At 34.8% G+C, this 26,077-nt stretch overlaps 1 protein-coding gene across 1 annotated transcript; it reads left to right on the forward strand.

Moving 5' to 3' along the window:
• Positions 1–1,866: 1,866 nt before the first annotated feature.
• LOC128552869 (guanylate-binding protein 3-like) lies at positions 1,867–20,855 on the forward strand (the record flags this gene model as incomplete). The annotated part of the gene is made up of 4 exons (XM_053533940.1): positions 1,867–1,996; positions 10,744–10,826; positions 18,671–18,693; positions 20,662–20,855. Coding segments are annotated over exons 2-4 (295 nt in total), but the record flags the coding sequence as incomplete, so codon positions are not given.
• Positions 20,856–26,077: the final 5,222 nt, after the last annotated feature.

The following is a 26,077-nucleotide window of genomic DNA, read 5'->3' on the forward strand; positions in this document are numbered from 1 at the left end:
AATATTTCACTATTTTGACCATATCTGGAAGGTTTACGACATAGTTCGAGCCCTTACCATCTGAACATACTATACATGTAAATGAAGGTATATATCCCGTATACAGTTTGAAATCTGGAGTAGCTCTAGAAGCTATGGTAGGTCATTTATTGATGTATGGTAGTATATGTTCTAGTCCCTACATATTGGGTACAATATATGGCTGTGTAGGTAGATGATTCCATTTCGAGTTACTATGTCGAAATTTCGAGTTAGTATTTCGAACTTTCGAGTTAAGTATCTTGAAATATCGAGTTAGTAACCTGAAATTTCGAGTTTTAAATAAAACGTACCTGGCACTTATGCTCTTCCGTAGAATCCAAGGAAACAAACTTAAATATATCTTTTTGTAACAGTCAACTGATGCTAAATGTAAGTTTAATGCAGCTTATTAAAATGTTTTCGTTGGGCAAAGATTTAAAAAAACGGTTAGATTACTGATTTAATGGCTCATAGTCGAGGATTAGGGGTAAATGCGCCTAATTTGAAGAAAATCCGCCAAGTATTCAAAAGTTATAAAACAAGAGGTTCATGATGACCTTTTATCGCTCAACTGTTCAACTTGGCCTTGGAATCATCAAGATAAACATGACAAAGCTTTATGAAGAGAGGGTCATAAATGTCGCCTCTACAGTGTTAGCAAGTTTTTCCTTTGGTTTGAGTGGTGACCTAGTTTTTAACCCCATATGAACCAGTTTCGAACTTGGCCTAGAAATCATCAAGATAAACATTCTTACCAAGTTTCATGAAGATAGGTTCATAAATATGGCCTCTAAAGTGTTAACAAGCTTTTCCTTTGATTTGAACGGGTGACCTAATTTTTGATCCCACATGAACCAGTTTCAAATTTGGAAAAGGAATAATCAAGATAAACATTCTGATCAAGTTTCATGAATATATTGTCAAAAATGTGGCCTCAAGAGTGTTAACAAGCATTCTCTTTGATTTGACCGGATGACCTCGTTTTTGACGCCATATGACCCAGTTTTAAATTTGGCATGTAAACATTCTGACCAAGTTTCATGAATATAGGGTCATAAATGTGGCCTCTAGGGTGTAAACAAACTTTTCCTTTGATTTGACCTGGTGACCTAGTTTTTGACCCCACGCGATCCAGTTTCGAACTTGGCCTTGAGATCATCAATATAAAAATTCTATGCAATTTTTTTTTATCAAATCAAAGCATAAATGAAACCTCTATATGGCTGAAAGGGCCAAAATAGAAAACTTTGCCCCTTTTCAGGGCCAGTAACTCTAGAGCCCTTGATGGAATCTAGCCGGTTTTCGAAAGGAACCAAGATCTTATTGTGACTTAAGTTGGATGTAAGTGTGGTTAAAATCAAAAATAAAATGTCAATTCTATCGTGTCAACAAAGTAAAAATTAAGAAATTTTGGCTCTTTCAGGGGTCAATCAGGGGCCGTAACTCCGGAACCTATGATTTGATCTGACATTGTTGTTAAAGATATCTGGCAAGTTTGTATCAAATCAAACCATAAATGAAGTTTCTATATGGCTGCAAAAATCAAAATAGCAAATTTTGGCCCTTTAAGCGGCCATAATTCTGGAACCCATTTTTCAATTTGATTTGCCATAGTACTAGATGTAATTGATTGGGCAAATCAAATTGAAAAATTATATTATTTTATTCATAAAAGCAGGATACCACTATACTATTTCTGTTGGACAAATCGTTCTGGATATTTTCTCATTCATGACTTTTTCCAGAAGAAGTTATACAGAAAAATATACTGTTCTGGTTTGTTTGGATTTTTACATTCAAATATCGCGCCATTTGACTCTTTTTGTTCCGTCCAATGAGATCGCTCGCACTTGGTAAAAGCGGAAGTTGATGGGTGATCGAGATGTAAATAATTCCGAAAGCGATAAAATTCGCTTGATTTCTTCAAAAATAGCGTTCTTTGGTGGGGATTTCTTGTTGTCATTGTTAAATAAATGTAAGACCTTCCGATCAGTACATGAGTATCAGCGATAGCTTATTTCTATGGAAAGTTATGACCGGCGAAACGGAGCGATGTCGGATTCCGTTCATTACCATATTTTAATATAAGAACAGAGGATGGGACGTAATATATAAGACGGCACCATTTCTTTTATATTTCTTTATAAATTGAAAACTAATGCACATATTTATGAAAATAGGCCACTCAAAGCTAAATTTGCGGTTCTAGTGCCAGTGTAAAAACTATCTGAATCGAATGACCCAGTTACTATATTTAGTATAATACTGGGTTCCCAACACCGTGGATTTTTTTTCCTGGTTTAATCTGGTGCTCGTGACGTATATCGATCTTACTAATGCGTAGCAATATATGTGAAGGTGTTTTCTACATATATATTAGGATTTTAAAGGAAGCAGAATCAAGGTATTACAAATTTACTTTATACAATGTAAACACCAGACTTTTATTTCAAAGCAAATTTGTCCAAACAGCGCTAAAAGTTATTAAGATGTAGACTTATGGTGCAAACATACAAAAACTAGTCTGTCACGCTAATCTGGTAAACTTCATTTTGAAGTAACGTTATGATATGACGATATGCGATATGTAGTCCTAGAATATATAGAGATCCATTATCTCTAGGCACTATTTTCAAGTTGATATGTCGTCAATCTTTGTATTTCGCCTCGCTTTTTTTGCATATAAGCTATAAAGTAAATATGGCAGCGCCAAGTATTGTGTTTAGGAGGGACCAACTCAAATTATTGACGTAAATGTTTGAACTTACGAAAGCAAATATATATATATACTATATTGTTAAAAAAGTTAAATTATTTTATCGATTCAAAAAAAAGTTAAAATTAATCTGGAAAACAGATGGCCTGTACACATAGCTACGGATGTAAATTCGCGCATGCGCACTCTACGTAGGACAAAAAGGCATGGCCGCACAATATAAAGTACGTTGAAGCATATATCAAATTTCAATCTATTCGATAAATAATTAGTCGACAAAGGAAAATATATGTAGATCTTTGCAAACCCACAACTGTCTTGCTCAAACTAAAAAAACTTAACTAATGCGCAATTAAGTCAAGTCAAAATTGATGACTATGGATTCATAATGATGCAGGCAATAAACTACTGTAGGCTTACTTATTTTAGCGGTGTACTAATAACAACACTTTTAGCGCTATCGCACGTGCGCTAATTCATGTCCGCGCATTAATTTGTCCAAGCATTTTCATGTAAATTTTCATTTGATGATGTTTTCTACGAACTGTTGAAAATAAATACTCTTGAGAGTTTGCGCTAGTTACACTGCTTGCTAATATTTTAAGGTTCTTATAATATTCCTGTTTATTGTTCATATTATTATTTTAAATATATGATCATGCAAAATGAAATATTTAAGCTTGTAGTTTGTGTTTTTTTCACATTTGATCAAGTTGTTATCGGTTTCCGTATCACCTTCGGGCATATCCGTTGTTGCAGTCGCTCGTTTACGGAAAGGTGTAAACGTTTGTATTAAGACACAATGCATGTAGGGCAAAGGGGATTCAATGATTGAAATGTGTGACAATCTCGTTTTATTTCAGCAATTATAACCAGTATACAGCATATAAAACACGCAGATTATTATAATTAAATACAAGAAGACAATACAGTTACGTAGGCAATATTATACTGGGAGCGCGACAAAACATCGACAGACAAAACATCGACACGACAAAACGCCGACGCGACAAAAGCTCGACAAAAAACATCGACACAAACATCGACAAAACATCGACACATAATTTATTTACACTTTTTCTTCATTTTCAGGGGTTAAATTACCTTGAAATTTTTACACATATCTGAAAGGTTCGGTCTAAATCTTCAGACAGTCAAGATTAAGACTCGAACATTTACGGTTAATGTTCAGATAATGGGTGGTGGTATTAAAATGTGCAGTTGTGAAAATTGTTGTCAGGTACTGACCAAACTTACACAGCTGACACAAAATTTACTACCAGTTCGATTAAGTGCAACACTGATATCTTTTATGTGACAACAACTCAATTTTGATGACAAAGAGCTTAGTTTGGACATACTAGGACATACTAGACAAGTTTCGTGTTAAATAATATCATTCTATGTCACAGATAACAGCTCATTTTCTGCATTTCTGTACGTTCATATTCGTAAGATAATATCTGTAATTTAGTCAATAGCAATATGGTTTTAATTCATTCAAATTAATTGAAGTATGACAAAAAATGATATACGTTCCCTTACCCTGCAAAATTAAGGACATTATTTCGGTAAGGTTTAAGATATTGGCAAAACAACAAAACGTCTATCTAGTGGATTATATATGTCAGTATCGGCTCAAGTTATGCGATTTCCTTTGATCATAGCAAACTTTATATAAATAGATTGGTTTTCATTGTACCGTTAAAACCGATGTATTTGTCATTCATAAATTGTTGAACTGTATACATTTAGTAATTATGAACAAAAGCATAAAACAATAAAACAGAGATAATTTGACAACCCTGTATACAAATCTATGGCTTTTAACTATTTGATTATTTAGAAGGAAACATTAGCCTAAAAGTTATTGTTATAAATCAACGCCATAACCGTTTTTTACGAGTTGTCAAAAAATAACCACCGAATACTTACTGTAGTTAAACTATAGAATTTCAGTAACGCCGCGCCACATAGTCTCAAACGTCGTTAATTTTGATCATATCATGATGGATAGATAGCCTTCAAGTAACTTATAAGAAATTTGAACCTTGTCATGGCGTAATAACACCTGTTTTGATCTCCTAGGAAGGTATTCATTTTTAGTTTTGTTTTTTGCCTTCCCTTATTGTTCTTTGATAGCTTGTTTAGCGCAAAGTTTGCAATGTTTTTATTTCAGTCCACGAACACGAATCTCACAGGTAAAAACTTTCAGCAGATGTAATTCAGTTAGTATACTTATCAAAATATTATGTATTCAGAAAAAGATCGTCTATGTATTTTGATGTTTATGATCAATTTAATCCAAAAATATATAATACACATTTAAAAAACTAATATTCGCTCATGTTCGGTTATTTATGGTGGTACAGGCCTGAAACTGATCGCGTGTAAAAATTACAATAATAACGTGCTTATTGCCACTATGGTTTACTTCCAGAATAAGTTCTTGCTTTTTTTCAGTTTGTTTATTAGATATTGGTAATTCTAAGATCCTCTGTGATGGTGTAGCGTTTTGTTCCTCGGGCATCTTCGGTATTCGGTGGTTCCCCGATGGTTACAGCTCGACCTGAACATTCTTGTATGACACATCGCCAATACGTTTTTACTACTTTATCCTTACGACTTCTGTCCTTATTAAAAATATATCCATCAAACACAAGTTGTAACTTTCCTTTTTGTGAAGTAACGAACTCCATCACTATGGACGAAGATGAAAGTGTTTTCACTCTTTTTGTACATGTATTCAATAATATTCATTCTATTGTGATTTGTGACGATAAAGAAAGTCAATACTTGAGCATTTCATCGTTCGATTATACGTGCTTTTAGACTAATTCTACAAGAACGTAAATACTTATAAATTATAATCGTATGATCAAAATTATGAATTATTAATTATGATCATAAAATTATTTTCGGTCAATTTATTGTAAAGATGTTCAATACTCGGATCATTTAGGGCATTTAGAGCACGTAAATGCTTATGAATGATAATCGTATGATCAAAATCATGATCGTATGATAATCGTATGATCAAAATTATTTTCGACCATAAATGCGACAAAATGCCGACACGACACTATGCGACATGTCGATCTTTTGTCGCATCGATCAATTGTCGCGTCGGCGTTTTGTCGTGTCGATGTTTTGTCTGTCGATGTTTTGTCATAGACCCATTATACTTTATATACTGTACGTAAACTTAAAGCTACATCACAGTTGAAAGTATTATTGAAAAAAATACAAGAATCATCACGGCACACTATCTTAAAGTCATACTTGGTACATGTTCAGGTTGTGTAGGGTCGACAGTTAGATTCGTATTACAATAATTACAGCAGAAACACATTGCATAAAAATTGCCGACGGTTAAGTTTATTTCCGAAATTCTTCGTGAATCTCCGTAAATCTCCGAGAGCCTCATCTCGGACAGCTCTAAAATTAGAAATTAGCGATCTCGCGAGAGCGCTAATTCACGTCCACGCATTAGATATTTCACCAAAAATTGCGTTTGCGCTAAATTTTTGCCGAGCTAATAAATGTACGCCTACAGTATTAACTGAAAAGAAGCCCTCTACAAACATTATTCATCTGAAAATATCACCCGTGGAAGCAAAGCTCAAGTAATGCTCGCCATTTTGATTCTGAAGTGACAGGAAAATGATGCGAAGTAATAGTGTTATACGATTGGTCAATAATGAAACAGGTAAATGATGACAATCGTTTTAATCAATCAAGTCCTAGCATAATATTAAGTGCAGAACAGTATACATGGGGATACAATAACTGTCTCAAATTAAATAACTTCGTACTCTTTAGATGAATTATGTTTGTAGAGGGCTTCTGTTCAGATAATACTTCGCAGATTGACAGAAAAAGAATTTATTAATTGGAAGTATGTGGAAGTTTTAGCCGTTTCTTGTTTATTTCGTAGGAATCGATCAGAAATCGTGTTTATATACATGTATAGAATGGACGTCGAAAACGACATATATTGACAATCGAGGTACTTAGTGAAACTTTTCATCATTTCTTTGTTATTTGAGGGATTTTAATGAAATAAAAAGTGTTAACGCTTGGATTGATGCATTGAAGTGGCGACCACAAAGAGAAAACCATGATCTGATCGATTCTTGCAGCAGTGTTCTTGTTTGTTCAGCATGCTGTTTTTGTTCCGTTGGGTACCTTAAGTCTATTATATACATATATAGGTCTATGAAGTAAAATATTCGGTTATGTGTCTGGCACCTGTGGTATTTTCAGCAATTTCGATCTTTCATCTCGAGAACTTTGAGAAATTGATATTTTCCATGAATTTAAAAAGCCTATGTTTGATTTCCTCATATGATCTGACAGAACATACCACCTGTCGCCATTAGCTTACATGATACTAATAATATCATAATTAAAAGTCGATATTAAAAATTAAAAGTTTAATCAATAGAAGTTGAAGTATTGATTTTAAAATTTTAAAAAGCTTTTCTAATGGATTAAAGATTTATTCCAACGGATGTACCCTTTCTCCACCCTAGACGCACATCTATAAAGTCCCACACAGCCCCCCATGCTAAATTTAACAAACACAGACAAAGTCCCGCCTTTGATTTTGTATCCAATTTTAGGGGATCAATTCATTCCGTATTCAAAAAGATATTTATTATTTTAATTGTTATCTATTTTTTGCGGAATTCAAGTTCATTATAATTATTCTATTAATTGAAGGTTAATGACTTCTGTGCACGAAACATTTGCGATTAGGGGAGACCGGTACATAACAAGATTTCAATATTTATTTGATCTCGTGGCCCATGAGTCTGAGGGCATAAGAGAATACAAACATAAAATAACAAATATAACAAAGCGTGTCAAGAACATTGTACAAATGATATTCTGACATGATCAACACATTTAATTCCCAAATGAGAACGTTAATACATGGTTTTTAAACTAGTCTGTTGTTCAATTCATCGAAACGCGGGGTTAAAATGAAACAAATGCCATCTTGTTTCTGTCACGTAGCAAATTACGCAATAGCTGACATAAAACGAAGCTCTAGAATTCCACCATTTTTTCTCTGCAGTCCAGAGAGCACACGTCTTGCAAAAAGCAAATAGAATAATCTACAAGAAAATATGAGATTCGGAACAGAGTAAGTAAATTTTGTTAACTTGCAATGTTTTTGAAGTAGCTCGGACTATTTGCGGTATAGAATGAATTGCTGTCACCAAAAAGTGGCTTTAATGATTATTATGGAAATCCTGATTTATGCATTATTGCGATCATGTACCTCATAAACAAGGTCAAGGTCGTTTGGAGCAATTGGGCACAATGAAACAGAGGCGAAGGGACATAATGGAGCAATGTTCCATTTTGCTCCGGTCTGTATAAACTATCAAATAGCGAAGATAGCACTCCTTCCCAATCAACAGAATCTAGATCAAAACTGAAGAAATTCTATGAAAGGGGAAATTCTTTTGTCTTTTAATGTGTCTGCAAAGTTTTGAACTGACAATCCTCTAATTTGTTCGTTTAACAACTAAATTGCAACGTAAATTTTACCTTTTATTTCTGTTTCAATGGTTCGCAATTACATCCGAAAAACTAAAAGGTGTGATCATCAGAATGCTGTACACGAGGTTCTATCTTGTGGAAGAAAAATACGGACCGTTGCTTCTGAGACGGGAATGTCACCCACTACTTTATTTCGGTATGTGAGGAAGCAAAAACCTCAGAAAGTTGTTGCTTTAGAAGGGGTCAAGCAGATAGGTTCCCTTACGTTAGTGCCGCTGTAAAAATGTACCAACTACGTTCATATTTCCAAGTGTGAAATATCATGACCATTTTGTGAGAAATGGACCTACAGCGATATCGGTTGAGCTCATCCGTCAGGCTAGATGACAGCAGAAAATATCATAAAGTTCATCAAACATTTTGCCAAACATGTGGAGCCATCTCAAGAAATGAAAGTGCTATTATTGCTTGATAACCATGATTCTCATATAAATGTTGAGACTCTTACCTTTCCTAAACTTTCCTAAAGATAATGATATCGTAATGTTATCATTTCCACCACATTGCAGCCATACATTACAACCACTAGATCGGTCAGTATTTGGTCCTCTTAAGAAATATGTATCCAGTGCACAAAACGCTTGGATAATGTGCAGTCCTTGAAAAACTATGACAATATATGAACTAGTACCTAGTATTGCAAGAGATTGTTGGCTAAAGGCTGCAACACCCGAAAATATCATGATTGGCCTTCAAGTTTCGGGGATACATCCATACAATGGTAGTGTGTTCACAGACAACGACTTTTGTCCTAGTTATGTTACTGATAGACCAGACCCGGGAAATATCAAACTACAATTATAAACAACGATACTGCTAGTGAAGTAAACCAGACAAGAGAAGAAAGATTAAATAGCCTAGATGTTGCAGCTGGAGAAACATGATCCATGGAAGGCTATTGATTCGTACCTTCACTTATCTGGACAGGAACTTGTTCATACTGAAGGTGATGGACATTGTCTGTTACACGCCGTAAGAAAGAGTCTATCATTCGAAGGTATCTTTGGTATTTCACATGATGAGTTATGAAAGTGTGTTTTGGAAAAAAATTCAAACAATGTTTATTATTATAACGAATTTTCAAACGACGGCAATGAGAAACAAGAAGATATAAAAAGTACATTTTTGAAAGGCAATATAGTAACATTTCAGCAGATTTAGTATTGTCTGCCTTATGCAACTGTCTCTGAAAATGTGCATTTATCTATAAGTATAGTGATGATGGTGTGTTTTCACTAGCACAGGATGCAGGGAGACCTGGTGTTGTGTTCAAAGGAGACTCACATCTTGCACTGCAGGGAGTGGACACCATTGCTCACTACAACGCTGTAAGAAGCATACCACATATTATTGAAAGTGACATGAACAATAACACTCCTGTGAAAGACAAAACCACATCCAAAAGCTCCAGCTAGGACAACAAAATTTTCCAGGAGGACGCGAAAGACATTAATTCTAACTGATACTCCTGAAACAATGCTGCTGAGCAAGAAATGAATGCTTGTGAATTCAAGAAATCAAAATCAAAGAAATCGACAACTCAATCAGATGAAAAGTACCAAACTAAGAAGTCAAGAAAGGCTTGTAAAACTAAAGGATCTTCTGCAGATTCAGACGAAGATGTGGACTGGTTTTTCTTGATACGCCTGGAACCATGGGCAAATAATCGCCCGAATGCATTTTTTTATCCAATACTATGTTTGTAGAGAGTGGGCGCATGAGCAGTGGACTGCTGTTTTGAAGAGAAGGGTTTTCGTTTCTCACTATTGCGATTCAGACAAAGAACCAGACTTCTTCTATTAATTTGTTTTCCATTTTTTTATAGAACACTTGCAATAGATGACTCATACTTAAACTTTTCACAATTTAATAATAAAATATAATATGTTCTTGCATTCATGCATCATGTTTGTTTGTATGTTTGAAGAATACAAGACGTTCCATGACAGCGCCTTATTACTTCACTGTAAGGTTCGCCCCACTTCTTTGAGTTCCAAGTGATAAAAACAGTTGAGTTTCTTTTGCCCCAGCTAATACTATATATCAAACTAATATAATTATATGATAAATATATATCTCTCTTTTGTAAAGAAATGTCTGTGAACATATGATATATAACTAAGTTATAAGTGAAAGTCTTGTTCAGATAAGATATATGTCTATTTTATTGTATAATGTCATGTCTGAAGAAAATGTTCTTGTGTAATGTTTGAAATCAATATTCTGCTTTTCAGTATAAGAGGTAATAAAGGTATTATTATATACTTTGTATGTTTATATACATATATTCGAATGTGGACATCATTCTCAATAATAAATTTACAATTTCCAGATTTATTTTAGTTTGGATTGTTTTGATAAAATTCACAACGATAATAAACTTTTCAATACGAAAATGCTGTAACATAATAAACAATGTTGTCATTTTGTAGGAACCATGGCTTCAAACACAAACTATTTTGAAGACTTGGGATCGGAAATGTATGAGGATGATATACAGGTCGTAGATAATATGGTATGATTATTTTTAACCAGGTTTTCAACGAAAACCTGAGTTATTAGATAGGGGTATGTCGTTGGTCGGGCGGGCGAGCGGGTGGGCGGGCGGCGTCAAACTGGTGTTTCCGGTCAATAACTTTTGTTTCGGTAAAGATATTTGAATAAAACTTGGTATGTTTGTACCTTATATCAAGACAAAGGCTGGGATTGATTTTGGGGTTTCTGGGGTCAAGGTCAAGGTCACTGTTACTTAAAATAGAAAAAGGGTTTCCGGTCAATAACTTAACTTAGGAATGAGCTATCGTGATGAAACTTGGTGTATAGAAAACATATATAAAGTTGTAGCTTGGGATTGATTTTGGGGTTTCTGGGATCAAGGTCAAGGTCATTGTTACTAAAAATAGGGTTAGGGTTAGGTTAGGGTTAGGGTTAGCATATCTTCTACATGCATGGAGGGATTTTGATGAAAGTTGGCACAATTGTTCACCATCATGAGACGGAGTGTCATGCGCAAGAACCAGGTCCCTAGGTCTAAGGTCAAGGTCACTCTTAGAGGCCAAAGGATACAAGAATGAAAACTTTGTCCGGAGCATATCTTCTTCATGCATAGAGGGATTTTGATGTAACTTGGCACAATTATACACCATCATGAGACGAAGTGTCTTGTGCAGTTCCCTTGTTTAGAATGACTTCCCTTTGTTGTTACTATAAATAGCTTATATTGTAACTTTTTCATTACTAGACGTAGGGAAAAATCGATCGAGACCACTTTTCTGTAGAACAACATGCATGTTACATCCAATTATGAGGTGTATTTTGACCAATCTCTACCTGGTAAGGATTTCTGTGTGGACTTACAATTCTTTTTTTTTTTTTTTTTTTAAAGATTAACTTCCCTTAGTTGTTACTATAAATAACTTATATTGTAACTTTTTTATAATTGACCGTAGGGAAAAACCAAGACCACTTTTCTGTGGTACAACATAGTTGTTTCTTTCTAATTTTAGGTGTATTTTAATGTATCTCTACCTGGTAAGGAGTTTTTTTGTGGACTTAGAAAAACATAAGAATTACAATGATTACTAAACAACCACAAAATTAAAATTACATCTGCAAATACAGGTGCTAGAGTAAAGAAATTTGCTGTGACGGGCGTATATTGTTCTGGCACTCTTGTTTATTCTTATGAAAAGTGTTGAAAACCTGGTTTCGTGGCATTGCCGCGTTTCTTGTTTTCCATGTTTTGGAGTATGCCAATAAGATGGTTGTTTTACTCGCCTTTGTTCCGGCCTTGCCATTCACAGCTACTTCCAGCCCTTACAGTTTAACAGCAACATTCCCATTTTCACTATGTTGAAAACTTTTCATTTAATTGTGATGACATTCCTGTGTGATTCACACTTGACAGGAGAATTTTATCTACAGGTTGGACTAGATACAAGACAATAAGAATATGTGTTTTAATCAGGGTTGTAGATTTTTTGGTATTTTCATTCATTGAGATATAGGTCATTCAGACTGCCGAACTATTTTTGTATTTTGATGCCGCTGGCATTTTATGAATACTTGATAGTTTTATTTGGAACTTTTAGGGTATCTTATTTGAGTGAAAATAAGAAATGGCCAGATCAGAGCCTCATGTGGGAAGGTGGTTATTTTTTTTTATTTATCATTTTTGACTATTGTGTCCTATTTTGTATGTGTATTTTCACTTACTTATATAAGGATTTTTATTTTGTATTACTACACTGTACCTAATTTGACGCTGGCCACTGGCTCAACTCGTTGTGTTATATAATTTCTGAACGATATTACAATATGAATTTTATATGAAAATCTACGATAAAGTCCGAAAATTGGTTGTAGAGAAAAGAAACTTGATTAAAAGGTTTCCGCCAAGCAATAAATTCATTGCATCGGACCAGCAGCTGTGCTTTATTGTAATTTGTAGACACTCTCCCAAGAATAAATTCTCTGCGTCGGACCAGCTGCCATCTGAAGATCTATCTTTCAGGAACAAAGTCTCTTCGCTGGACCAGCTACTCTGCCTAACTGTGACCTCTCTGTCTCTGTCTCTGTCTCTTTGTCTCTCTGTCTCTCTCTCCGATGGGGCTCAAACACCGGAGCTGTCGATCCGGAGGCGAACGCTCTACCACTGAGCTATCATGGCACACGATTCCACTTCCAGTGAAGTAATTTAGTATAATGGTAGACCGTCTGCCTCCGGTGCGGAAGGTCGCGGTTCCGAAACCCAGTCGCGTACCAAGGATGTGAAAAATGGTAAAAGTTCATGTGTAGTATTATTTAAAGATAGCACTTTTTTAACTATGTAATTATGCATAACATGTATTTAGTCAGCTGTTTCATCTGTTTTTAACATAAAATTTAAAGCCTTATGGAACTTCAAGTTGAATATTTGTTTTATTTGAGGTCCTCAGAAACAAACATATTGACTGCCCTCAATACCATGCAAACATTCGTTATATTTATGTCTCCCTCCACTGGGTTTTGTCCTGTCCGTTCGTCCGTCACACTTCATAACCGATCAATTACTAGAGAACCATTTGACCTAGAACCTTCAGATTTCATAGGATGGTAAGACCTATAGAGTAGACGACCCCTGTTGTTTTGGGGGTCACTCCACCAATGGTCAAGGTCACAGGGACCTGAACATTGAAAACCATTTCCGACCAATAACTTGAGAACCACTTGACCCAGAATGTTGAAACTTCAAAGGATGATTGGTTATGCAGAGTAGATGACCGACCCCCATTTATTTTTGGGTCACTCTGTTAAAGGTCAAGGCCACTGGGACATGAACATGGAAAACCATTTCCGATCAGTAACTTGAAAACCACTTGACCCAGAATATTGAAACTTCATATGATGATTGGTTATGTAGAGTAGACGACCCCTATAGATTTTGGGATCATTCTGTTAAAGGTCAAGGTCATAGGGACCTGAACATGGAAAACCATTTCCGATCAATAACTCGAGAACCAAATGACCCAGGATGTTGAAACTTCATAGGATGATTGGTTATGCAGAGTAGATGATCCTTATTGATTTTTTGGGTCACTCTATTAAAGGTCAAGGTCACAGGGGCCTGAACAAGGAAAACCAACTTGAGAACCACTTGACCCAGAATGTTGAAACTTCAGAGGGTGATTGAACATGCAGAGTAGATAACCCCTGTTGATTTTGGGGTCATTCTATCAAAGGTCAAGGACGCAGTGGACAGAACATGGAAATCCATTTCCAATCAATTACTTGAGAACCACTTCACCCAGAAACTTCATAGGATGATTGGTAACGCAGAGTAGATGACCCCTATTGATTATGAGGTCACTCGGTTAAAGGTCAAGGTCACAGGTGCCTGAACATGGAAAACCATTTCCAGTTCATAAATTGAGAACCACTAGGCCCAGAATGTTGAAACCTAATGGGATAATTAGTCCAAATAATTAGACGTGAAAAAGTTGTCATTTGACGTTCAACAGTCAATATTCTGACATTTTACATTTTTACTATCAAAGCCTTTTTCGACGTCTAAACGCTAAGTATGAAAGAAGTGTAGCATAAAATCAATTTCTGTAACATTATAAAGTCGGTAAACGTTGTACCTAATAGGAACAAAAATACCTTTGCTTCAATTCTGCAAGGTTAAAATGATTTACAATCCATTATTATCCACGAAATGACGCTTCATCTTTTTGACATCGAATGTTTATATTTGACATGCCACCATCTTGTTTCGAAATTAAAAGTACCAATTAAATTTGATCGGCGGTAGACGAAAAAATATTTCCCGCCAAATATTTTGATTTTTGTTCATCATAAATGTATATTTTCTATTTTTATCCTAATAAATTTTAAATGTCTCTTCTGGAAATAGAAAGATAATTGACATTTATAGTTTCTCTGTACAAGATAGAGAAAAGGTAACTTTCGTTCAAGAAATGATTCTAATATGCAAATCATGTTTACATCCTGAACACCCTCGGTTATTACCGTGCCACTTTTCAAAACTTTCAACGGATTGGATACTGGATTAATTAATTGGTTAATTAATAACAAATAAGGTAAAATATAACTTTTAATTGCTGCCATAAAGCACATTTATGATTATTCTTCAGTCATTTTTGCCAGAAAGTCGTTAAAAAACCTTCAGATCAAAATTCAGATCTGAAGCGATTTTTGTGCTATACGTTATTTCAGTTCAACGTTAAGACCTGACATAACATGGAAAATAAAAAATGTAAAATATCAATTAAAATGAACTTATAAATTGATATGACTTATGTCAGGTCTTATATTTAGGACTAATGGGATAAGCGCAAGACCCAGATCCCTAGCCCCAAGGTCAAGGTCGCACTTAGAAGTCAAAGGTTAAAATTGTCGGTTTTTTGTCTGGTCCATATCGCCATTTATCAAGGAATTACTTTCGATTTTTGTTTATTTGCTGATGGATTGTTACAAATCTTTCAAGATATTTTCATTGAAATAAAAGCAACATATACGAAGACGCAGATTTGGCATATACTATTGCGTGCGTACGTATTAATTATAATAAAATCTTTGAAAATATCCTTTGGAAGCATAGAACGCAAGCAAGCAACATAAAGTGAGTAATAGCTAATGTGTTTACACCTACTTACAATTATATCTACACGTAATAAATTGCATGCAGACAAAATCAGTAATACGCATGCACGTGGTATTTCTGTAGTAACGCTTCACGATCCGGATTATCCATGTAATGTTGATTATTTACTTACTGTTGCGTACGAATGTATTAGTCATTATGTGCTCACGTATTAGCTATTACGTGAATATGTATTATTAATTACGTGGGCATGTATAAGTTATTATGTGCCCACTTAGTAACATTTTTATTGGGTTTAAGGTAGTTCTGCACATATGATAAACCAGTAGTAATGGTGTAATGTTCTTTTTCCGGATAATGTAGAATAAACTCGGTATACGGAAAGGAAAATTGCTTCATAAATTAATGGTAAACCGTGAGTAAATTTATCAAAAACAGCAACTTTAACCGAGTGACTCCATAATCAATAAGGGTTATCTACTCTGCGTGACCAATCATCCTATGAAGTTTCAACATTCTGGGTGAAGTGGTTCTCAAGTTATTGGTCGGAAATGGTTTTTCCATGTTCATGTCCCTGTGGCCTTGACCTTTAACAGAGTGACCCAAAAATAAATAGGGGTCATTTACTCTGCATAACCAATCATCCTATGAAGTTTCAACATTCTGGGTCAAGTGGTTCTCAAGTTATTGGTCGGAAATGGTTTTCAATGTTCAGGTCCCTGTGACCTTGACCTTTGATGGAGTGACCCCAAAAACTATAGGGGTCGTCTACTCTATAAGCTCTGCCATCCTATGAAATCTGAAGGTTCTAGGTCAAATGGTTCTCCAGTTATTGACCGGAAATGAAGTGTGACGGACGAACGGACAGGGCAAAACCCAGTGGAGGGAGACATAAATATAACGAATGTTTTGCTATCGAGGGCGGTCAATATGTTTGTTTCTGAGGACCTCAAATAAAACGAATATTCAGCTTGAAGTTCCATAAGGCTTTAAATTTTATGTTAAAAACAGATGAAACAGCTGACTAAATACCTGTTATGCATAATTACATGGTTAGAAAAGTGCTATCTTTAAATAATACTACACATGAACTTTCACCATTTTTCACATCCTTGGTACGCGACTGGCAGAGTAGCAGGTCCAGCGAAGAGACTTTGTTCTTGAGAGAGTGTCTTCATATTACAATTAAGCACAGCTGCTGGTCCGATTCAAAGAATTTATTCCTTGGCGGAAACCTTTTAATCAAGTTTCTTTTCTCTACAACCGAGATTTTCGGATTTTATCGTAGATTTTCGTATCAAATTCCTATTGTAATATCGGCCGAAATTATACAAGTAGGCTTCTGTTAAAAAGGAAACCTAGGAGAGGTCTAGTGTTGCTCCTTTTAAAGTAGATAACAATTGTATCTATGTCTCTGGTTATATGATAGGTTGTGCTATAGACGAAAAACAGTTTCCCTGTTGCAGGTCACTGTGACCTAATGACCTCAAAATCAATAAGTCATTTTCAGGTTATGATCAACCTCCGCCAACCCGACGACTGTAGGCCAAAGCATTTTCTAGTTACTGAATTTCATTTAAAAATGTACAAAAGCTACCACTGCAATAATTGTACACTGAACTTGGCCCTGTTGAAAGCTTTCAAATTAGCATCTTACCAATTTTGCGAGAACCTCACCTGACAGGCTTGTTTGTCAACTGCCCCATTCGTTTGGGCCTAAAAGAATAGCTTCCGAGAAGCTTTAGAAAAGCTTAGAAGAAAATCCCAATCGAACGGACGTCTGCCGGAAGTTTTAAATGTATTTTTTAGAGATATGTATTGTTAATGTGCTATTCGAAAAAAGAAATTCTAAACATTTTATTTGTTCTAGTTTATTACTTTGTAAGGCTTATTTGTCGAATTGCCGTCTTGTTTTGATCACGTGATTAACATCTCCGACTATCGAAGCTCGGAAGACTCTTCTTATTCCGGCAGATCTTCCGAACGGGGCAAACAAACCCGCCAGTTAAACAATAAATTCAATTAATTGAACGAAATACATTTTAATGTGATTCAATTCATATGCATATCTTTGAACACTGCGAATAAAGACTAGTAAATATATATCTATACATTTTTTTTTGTTATTAACTAAACCGTTTCCAACATTTGTAACAATAGTTACTGTATTACACTATATTTCTTTATTTTAAACGAACAATTATTTTCGTCTTAGAGGATTTCAAAACTTACTTGTGCGCAAGCGCATTGGGCCATTTTAGACTGGCTCACCGTAATTTGCGCTAGAAAGGGAATTCAAACGCCGTAAAATTAGTAGATTAGTCTAAATCCTCCTAGTTTGAAAGCCAACACTATGGAGAGTTCTTGATAGACCTCTCCAATAACAAAAGGATTAGTTGAGTGCCCAGCCGAAAATTAGGTACAATATAGTAATACAAAATAAAATCCTTATATAAGTTAGTGAAAATACATATACAAAATAGGACACAATAGTCAAAAATAATTAAAAAAAAAAAAAAATAACCACCTTCCCACGTGTGGCTCTGATCTGGCCATTTCTTATTTTCACAGAAATAAGATACCCTAAAAGTTCCAAATAAAACTATCAAGTATTCATAAAATGCCAGCGGCATCAAAATATTATTGTTATGTCAGTTATAGGCCTTTGTTATATCCATTTTATTTGTTGCTCCTAGCACACAATGCAATTTGCTTCACACTTGTAGTCGAAGATCCTTTATAGAAAAACACTTTGCTGTTTAGAGGATTTCGCATTATGTGTAGACATCCGTGTCCTATGGACACAATTCTAGTTCAGCATAGAACATTTTGCTAAAAGCTTTTGTATGTAAGGTAATATTAGTTCGAAGGGCTTCTAAAAGTCGAGCGCACTGCATTAGACAGCTTGTGTTCTAATTCATCGAGTCTGAAATTGGGCAATTGAAAATTAAACCTTTACATAATGATCCTTTTACAACTTATTTGTTAACGAAAAACTTGAAATCACCTATGACAAATACAAAGAGGTGTTAGGTTAAAACGATGTAAGGGGAGCGGTGGTTTATGGTTACGGTGTCGGCTTCTAAACCAGGAGGTATTTAGTTCCAGTCCCACTGGGGTCATGACCACAGCATCTCATATGACACTAGTATTAGCTTTTCCAGTAACCGTGATTTAAGTAGAAATCAAGCTTTCATCATATTGTTTTTAGTTTACTATATTTATCATGACATTATTTGTTTCTTTATTTTCAGAATACCCTTTCGATAAGAAAACGGTAAGCCGTTTCTCATATCCGAGTTTTAATTTTTACAAGTTTATAAATATAAAAAAGCTTATAATTGAAAATATTTAATTTAAGTGTTCTTTAAGTTTACGATAGTAAACATTTGCCATACATGAACCTAACATAAAGCTGACCAATGCAGAATGCGGATGACCAGAACTTCTTGTAAAGAAGATATGTGTTTGAAGATTTTACCACAATTTTCTTCACGTTATTGTCTTATCAGAATTGATAATTATTACTAGATTTGACCAATAAACATGGCCAGTATTTGCGGGGAAAGTGTTTGAGAAAAAAAACAACACTCAGAAATAAATTTGTTCTATGCTTTGATAGAAACAGTCAGTAGGTCACCTGTATCAAGTAACTAGAAAACAGGTCATCCAGTAGATTTAAATACCAACTGGCCTTTTTTCCAGCTTCCTTATTGAATAGTTTTATTCAAGCCAGAAAACCCATTCTCCTTCATTCTGAAATAAACCCGAGTGGATTCTAAATAAACCTTTTTTGCAACTATGATGCATAATATCAAAATTCTAGTTGTTATGAGACCGCCAAATTCTTTCTCTTATAACAGAGTGCTAACATGGTAACGCTTCAGATAACTAGTCCCCTACTGGTTGAAAGTCAGCTTCGATGACTATAGGAATTTCCGCCCTTCCGTCATTCCGTCCGTCCGTTTGCAATTTCGTGTCCAGTCCATAGCTCTGTCATTCACCAAGGGATTTTAATGTAACTTTGCACAAATGTTCCCAATGATAAGGCGACGTGCTATGCGTAAAACCCGCATCCGTAGCTCAAAAGTTAAAGCCGCACTTGGAGTTTAATGACGTTTATAGGTCAACATGTTTTTTTCTTGTCCGGTCTATAACTCAATAATCCATCAAGGGATTTTAATATTACTAGGCACAAATGTGCCCCATAATAAGATGATATGTTATGCACATTTTTCATATCCCTAGCTTAAAGGTCAATGTCAAACTTGGCATTAAAATGTTAACACTACATAAATAAGGTATGTTTCGTGTCCGGTCAATAAATGTCTTTTACTAAGGGATTTTAATATAACTTGGCACAAATGTTCCCCATGATGACACAACATGTCGTGAGGAATACTCAGAACCCTAGCTCAAAGGCCAAGGTAACATTTAGAGGTCAAGCTCAACTTGGTTTTTTTTCCTGTTCGGTCTGTAACTAAAAAATTCATGCAATGATTTTAATATTACTTGGCACAAATAAGATGATGTGGTATGCACCACTATTCCACCCCTGAAGGTCAAGGCCACACTTGGCAGTCAAATATCACCAATGCATGTTTCGTGTCCTGTCCAGAACTCTGTCACACATCAATACCCAGACCCCTACCTTAAAGTTCAATGTCATATTTCAAAATCGATCTTTTCCTTCCAGAATTTTAAATATTTTTATATAAGGTCATATATCATAATGACCTAATTAAAAAGTTTTTTTGGGTGTGTTTTCTTCAAAATTACCTGTCTTTAATAAGATATTTTTTACATTTTGTTTTTCATATTTTCCCACCAGTTGCAAAAACAAATGTTTTCAAAATTGAAATTCAATACTTTATTATATTATTGATGTTATTAGCAATCAACAACTAGAGATTTTTATATATGCAAATGTTAATCCAAACATTGTGTTATAACATAACATAACATATTATAATATAATATAATATAATATAATATAATATTGTTTATACATCATTGACAGATATCTGATCATTATTTTAAATCATAGAGAAAATCAGTTGCCTGCCATTAGGGCACTTTGTATTGATCACTTGTTCGTCTACATATCAACAAATGTAAATCACATTGCTGTAAAATTTCACAAATGAAAGAATTTTCTACGCTTTGAAACTGGGACATGTCGATTTGAACTGTATTTAATGACTTTTATTTAGGACAAGCGATAACCAATCCGTTTCCATTCCAGTGTTAGCAAAATTGACCTGTTTAAAAAGCCAGAACGTTTGATTTATACTGACGACAACGAACTACTTGAGATTGATGGGAATGTGTTATCTGCGCTCTCAGGTATTGACAAGACAATCAACGTTGTTGGGGTATGTGGTTCGTACAGAACTGGAAAGTCATATCTTATGAATTGTATAGCTGGAGAGAAAAAGGGTAAGTTTTTAAGTTTTTACTAAACGCATGGGTACTGTCTCTGTTACTAAGAGTAATCGCTTTACCCTCAAAGGTATCCGTCAAATTCTTAGATTTTCTATATATGAATCTTGTTTATTTTTGCTCGCTGTTATTTTGATACTACACTTGAATCTTTGTTGTTTTGAAGACGCGGAATGCATTTTCAGCTCGAGAAAATAGAGAGCTATCCTACTCGAATCGTCGGCGTCTTCTTTCTTATTTAATTTGTGGTTAAAGCTTTCTTTCACTTTTTAGCTCTCCTGAACTTTTTTCAGGGTGAGCTATAAGTATAAATGGATGGACCGTCGTCCATCGTCCGTCGTCTTCTATCCTGCGTCAATATTTTTACTAAACATCTTCTTCTCAGTTATATACAAATGGGGGCAATTGGCCCCTTTTAGGAACCTCCAGAACTTAAATTAGAAATGCCTCTTAATGACTCCTTCTTATGAACTACTTATTGGAACTTCTTCAAACTTGATTTGTAGCATCATTTTAAGGTCATTCATCATCGTATACATTTGGGGACACTTGGCCCCTTGTAGGGGCTGCTAGAGTTTAAAATAGAAATACCTTTATATAACTTTAATTTATCATGAATTTCTTGATGGATCTTCATCAAATCAGGTCTAGATTATCATTATAGTTATCTTATAGCTGCTAGGGCTAAACGTAAAAATACACTTTAACGACTACTTCTCATTAACCACGTAATGGATCTTCATCAAACTTGGTATGTAGCATCATTGTAAGGTCCTCTCCTAAATTTGTTCAATTGGGGTGGGGGGAGGGGGTGGGGTTAGAGGCCGCTAGAGCTAAAAATAGAAATGCTTCGACTGATCTTCATCAAACTTGATTTGTATCATCATTACAAGGTCCTTTAACAAATTTGTTCAGTTGGATGCACTTGACCCCTTTTAGGGGAGTTAAAAATAGAACACCTTGAAAATAACCTCTTCTCGTGAACTGCTTGATGGGTCTTTAACAAACTTTGTCTTCAGCATCATTATAAGGTCCTTTACCATTTTTGTTCAATTTAGCCGTGGGCCACTTCTTCCCCTGAACTCGCTGAATACATCTTCATCAAACTTAGTCTGTAACGTCTTTATTAGGTCTTATGCCAGATTTGTTCAAATATTGGCTCTTGGCCTCTTTTAGGGACGACTAGAGTTAAAACAGAAATACCTTTAAATGATTTCTTCTAATGGTTAGGCGTTTTGCTGCGTGACAGCAAAGTGTAGAAAAAACCTTTAAGTAGCTTTCGTTTTAATGAACAGCTTAAAGGATTTTCATCCACCAAAGTCAGATGGTTAAGGTTTTCTTCAGATGTGCGTCTTAGGCCCATTTTGGCCTCTTGATTTTTAAACTTAGCTTGTCTAAGCCCAAAATGGATTTTGAGACTTCTGATCGTTTGATTCTGTTGTTAGAATGTAAATAAACATTAAGTTAACATTCACATTTTTGAAGCAATCTTAAGTCTTAAAAAAGGTGTAAATTCAGACCAGTAGCTTTTGAGGTATTGCCCTTGATTTATCAAATATTACCATATTGCAGCATGTGATCTTTCGGGCACCTTTATTTCTCCGCCGATTTTTATGGAATTTACATCGCAAAGAAGTCCAAAATTATGTGCATTTGATGTATAAAGAACTGCTATTTTTCATTATGCTTATTCTCTTCATCAATCCTAACTGTATTTAAATAGAATGAAGTCTTGTTTCTATTTCCTTATCATATTTAAATATAGTTCGTATACTTATAACATTTTATGCAAGTTCTGTCATGAGCCTAAAGCGAACCAGTAAGTTTAGAGATATATATTTATAATTTATCAGAAATGCTATATTTTTGTACACTCAAGCTCCTTCATTTTTGTCAGTCCTTACATATTTAAAAGATGTCTGTGCCATTAAGATATCCTTCAAGTATGATCATAAGCAGAATCTAACCAGGTATACTAGATTTTTGTTTCCATGATTTATCAAACATTGTGTACTTTACCGTTGTAAAACACTATTGCAACTTTATTTCATCAACTGTCCTAAACAGGGATACACAGGTCTCAGTCTGGGCTAGTTTGAATTCTTAGTGTCAGTTTTGTCAGGCCCTTCATCCGTCCGCCCCCTGCCCCACTTCATTTGATGGTAGTCAGAAGTCTCCTTACTTGCTATTGCGAGTAGGGTGTTGCTCTAAAAAGTTAAGTATCTCTCATGAATAGATACAGTATTACAGAGTATTAGTTCTCTTGGTTACATCTTATGCTTCAAAGGATCTCCTTTTACATTCATTTGATAAAGCTATGCATTAGTGTTCCTTGAATTGTCATCTCCATTAGTTCCTTTTACATATTCAATCAGAATCTGGTCATAAACTGACCAACACGTAGTCAGCTGAGCACGTGTTCATCAAAGTTTTAAGTCTGAAATGCCAAACGGTGTTTGTGCTCCTTAACTGCTCCATAAGTGCTACATTTGCATGGATTATAATGAAACATTGCATCAGTGTACATTAGAAAATTACATACATCACAGTGAATATTTAGTATTTCTTATAAACAAAGTTCCGGCGAATTGAATATTCTTCAAAAGTTGATGAATACGGGCCCTGAGATAAAGATAGCGACGTTATCAGCTAATCAATCCCTTAACCGATTTTAAAGTGTTATCAGTGTTTCCTATTCATCAAAAAGAATGGAGTCTTGGATGCACGATTTTAGAATAAATTTGCAAATATGCCCTTATTGTCCCTTTACCGCAGGTGTTCTATTGAATTTATCAGAAACACCTTCAAAGGCCATTTTCTAAATGGTCGGATATTTAGCTCACCTGAACACACAGTGCTTAGTGTGAGCAATTGTGGTAGCATTACGTCCGGCGTCGGTGCGTCTGTCAACACTGTTGTTCAAACAACATCTCCTCTAAAACCATTGGCTGGTAGTAGATGATACAACTTGTCCTGGATGTTCCTTGGGTCGTCTTCTTTCAATTTGTTCAAACAGTTCTGCTTGGTTGCACATGGGGGCCACCAGAGCTATAAAGTGAAAAATCTTCTAACAACATCTCCTCTGAAACCGCTAGTTCGATTTGAAACTTTAAAAATCCTCCTGAATGAAACTTTTGGCCCAATTTTTAAATGATTTAACACAAATAGTCCTTGTGTAGCCTTCTGCCAAGATTGTTCAAATGATTTTGATTCGTCGAAAAAAACATGGCCACCAGGGGCCGTGGTCTCTTTTCCCTATATGTATATAGTGGAAAATTTAAAACTCTTCTTGTATGAAACTGCTTGTCAGATTGCGAAATTTTCACAGAAATGACCTTTGCTGGCCCTCTACCAAAACTTCATAGAACGCCCACATACAAGATTTTTCACTGATGTTGATTGATCATATTTTATAGTTCTGTATTTGTAAGGTAAGGGAATTTGAGCTAGTGCATAAATTATGCTCTCGATATAGGATGAATGCCACGGATAACGTATTATTGGGTTGTAATGTCTAAATTACAATTGAGCATATACATACACCAAAACCTGTGACCTTGACATTGAATTTGTTAATACTGCCAATAAAAGCAGACGTACTCTGGCGACCAGGGCCATCTTGGTACTCATGTCGTAATTTAAATTTCTTATTTTTGAATGCTTTAAACTTAACACAGCACAAAGTACGGAAGCCTATAAGAGGTTTTAGTTATTGTGTAATAGGTTTTAGGACGTATGTATTACATGTTTTGTCTGGCGTCGTTTTGTCAGGACATACCTCAGTAAACACAAGACGTCTTTAAATCGTCTCTATTTGGTTGTTTTATGATCGCGGCGTCTTTTAATTGAGGTTTTAATGCAATTCTTTAATGATGTCTTTGTACGTGTTTCATGCTTCTAAGCTGCAATGGCATTTATAACATCATAATATGTTAGAAAAAATGATATTGGTAATTTAATCTTTTAGTTCTTCGTTAAATAAAAAATGGGAGTTTTAGTTTTTTTTATAATATTTTAAGATATTAATAGCTTTTTTAAAGAAATATAAATGGGCGAACACGTGTGAATTTTAATTTATTTGCACGTCAAAAATTGCTATTTGTACTGTATTACTGTCAATTTTCATGATCGTGGTAAGTACTTAAAATGTCTTCATATATTTTAAATTATTCAGGAAAAGAATGTTATTACAATAATACTTTGATTTATAAGGGTCATTGATTTTATTAAACATATAATCTAGTTAACAGACATCCTCAGCTTCCAGAAATAAGCCTGTATTTATGTACCATTCAGGTATTTTGATTTATTCATGAAGGTACAGTTATAAGATATCTTTCACAGTGCTGCATTTGTTTTGAAGTAAGTACAGTGCGTTAACAGTGATAATAATATTCATAATTATATTCATCAATAAGATTATACTGTAAAATATCTTTTTGAAAACACTTGATTTGTTTCGGATAACATCAACATTTTTCTTGATGGAAGTTAGATACAATTTGTTTCAATCAGAAAATATGATAAATTAGATATGTTCGTTCACATCCACTATTTTTTACCTTTATTCAGTTACGGGGAAATTATAAAACAAGATGATGGAACGCTTACTAAGCTTTTGATACATTTCAGATGATAATGGGACAAACGTTGAAGAGTGAGAATATTACAAAATTGAATAAACTCTTAAATTAATTTCGCCCTAGTTCCAATACATTTAGCACTTTCTATTATTTGCGCCGGCCTTGAGGCCGCGTCTCTAATGAAGTTGGAAATTGATTTGCTAAAGGGAGGAACGGTCATTTTACATATGCCGATTTGCGAACTTTTTTCGTTAGTATGTACTAATAAAAGCTCATTCGAAAGGCTGTTTAAGAAATGATCATTTACGTATTTATTATAGATGCTAAAATATAGTTCCGGTGTCGCAGTTTTGATGATGTTATGCAATATTTAGAATCAATAAACGACTTGTCCCTTCGGAAGGAATGGTCTATATCTCGGGAGAAGGTAGTAACTTGGATGAATGTTTAAACTAGACTGTCGGCATAAATATTTTCATTTCCACCATATTTAACGATTACAGTGTACCATCAGATAATATTTTGTCATTACGTAAAACGGCTAAACTGTTTGGTATTGCATTATAAAAAAGAGTATTACCTGTTTTGTTAAAATAGTCTAATTTTATCGCTAAAAATAACTGCGTACTCTTCACT

Source organism: Mercenaria mercenaria, unplaced genomic scaffold, assembly GCF_021730395.1.
Source record: "Mercenaria mercenaria strain notata unplaced genomic scaffold, MADL_Memer_1 contig_3245, whole genome shotgun sequence".
In the NCBI taxonomy this organism is placed as follows: Eukaryota; Metazoa; Mollusca; class Bivalvia; order Venerida; family Veneridae; genus Mercenaria; species Mercenaria mercenaria.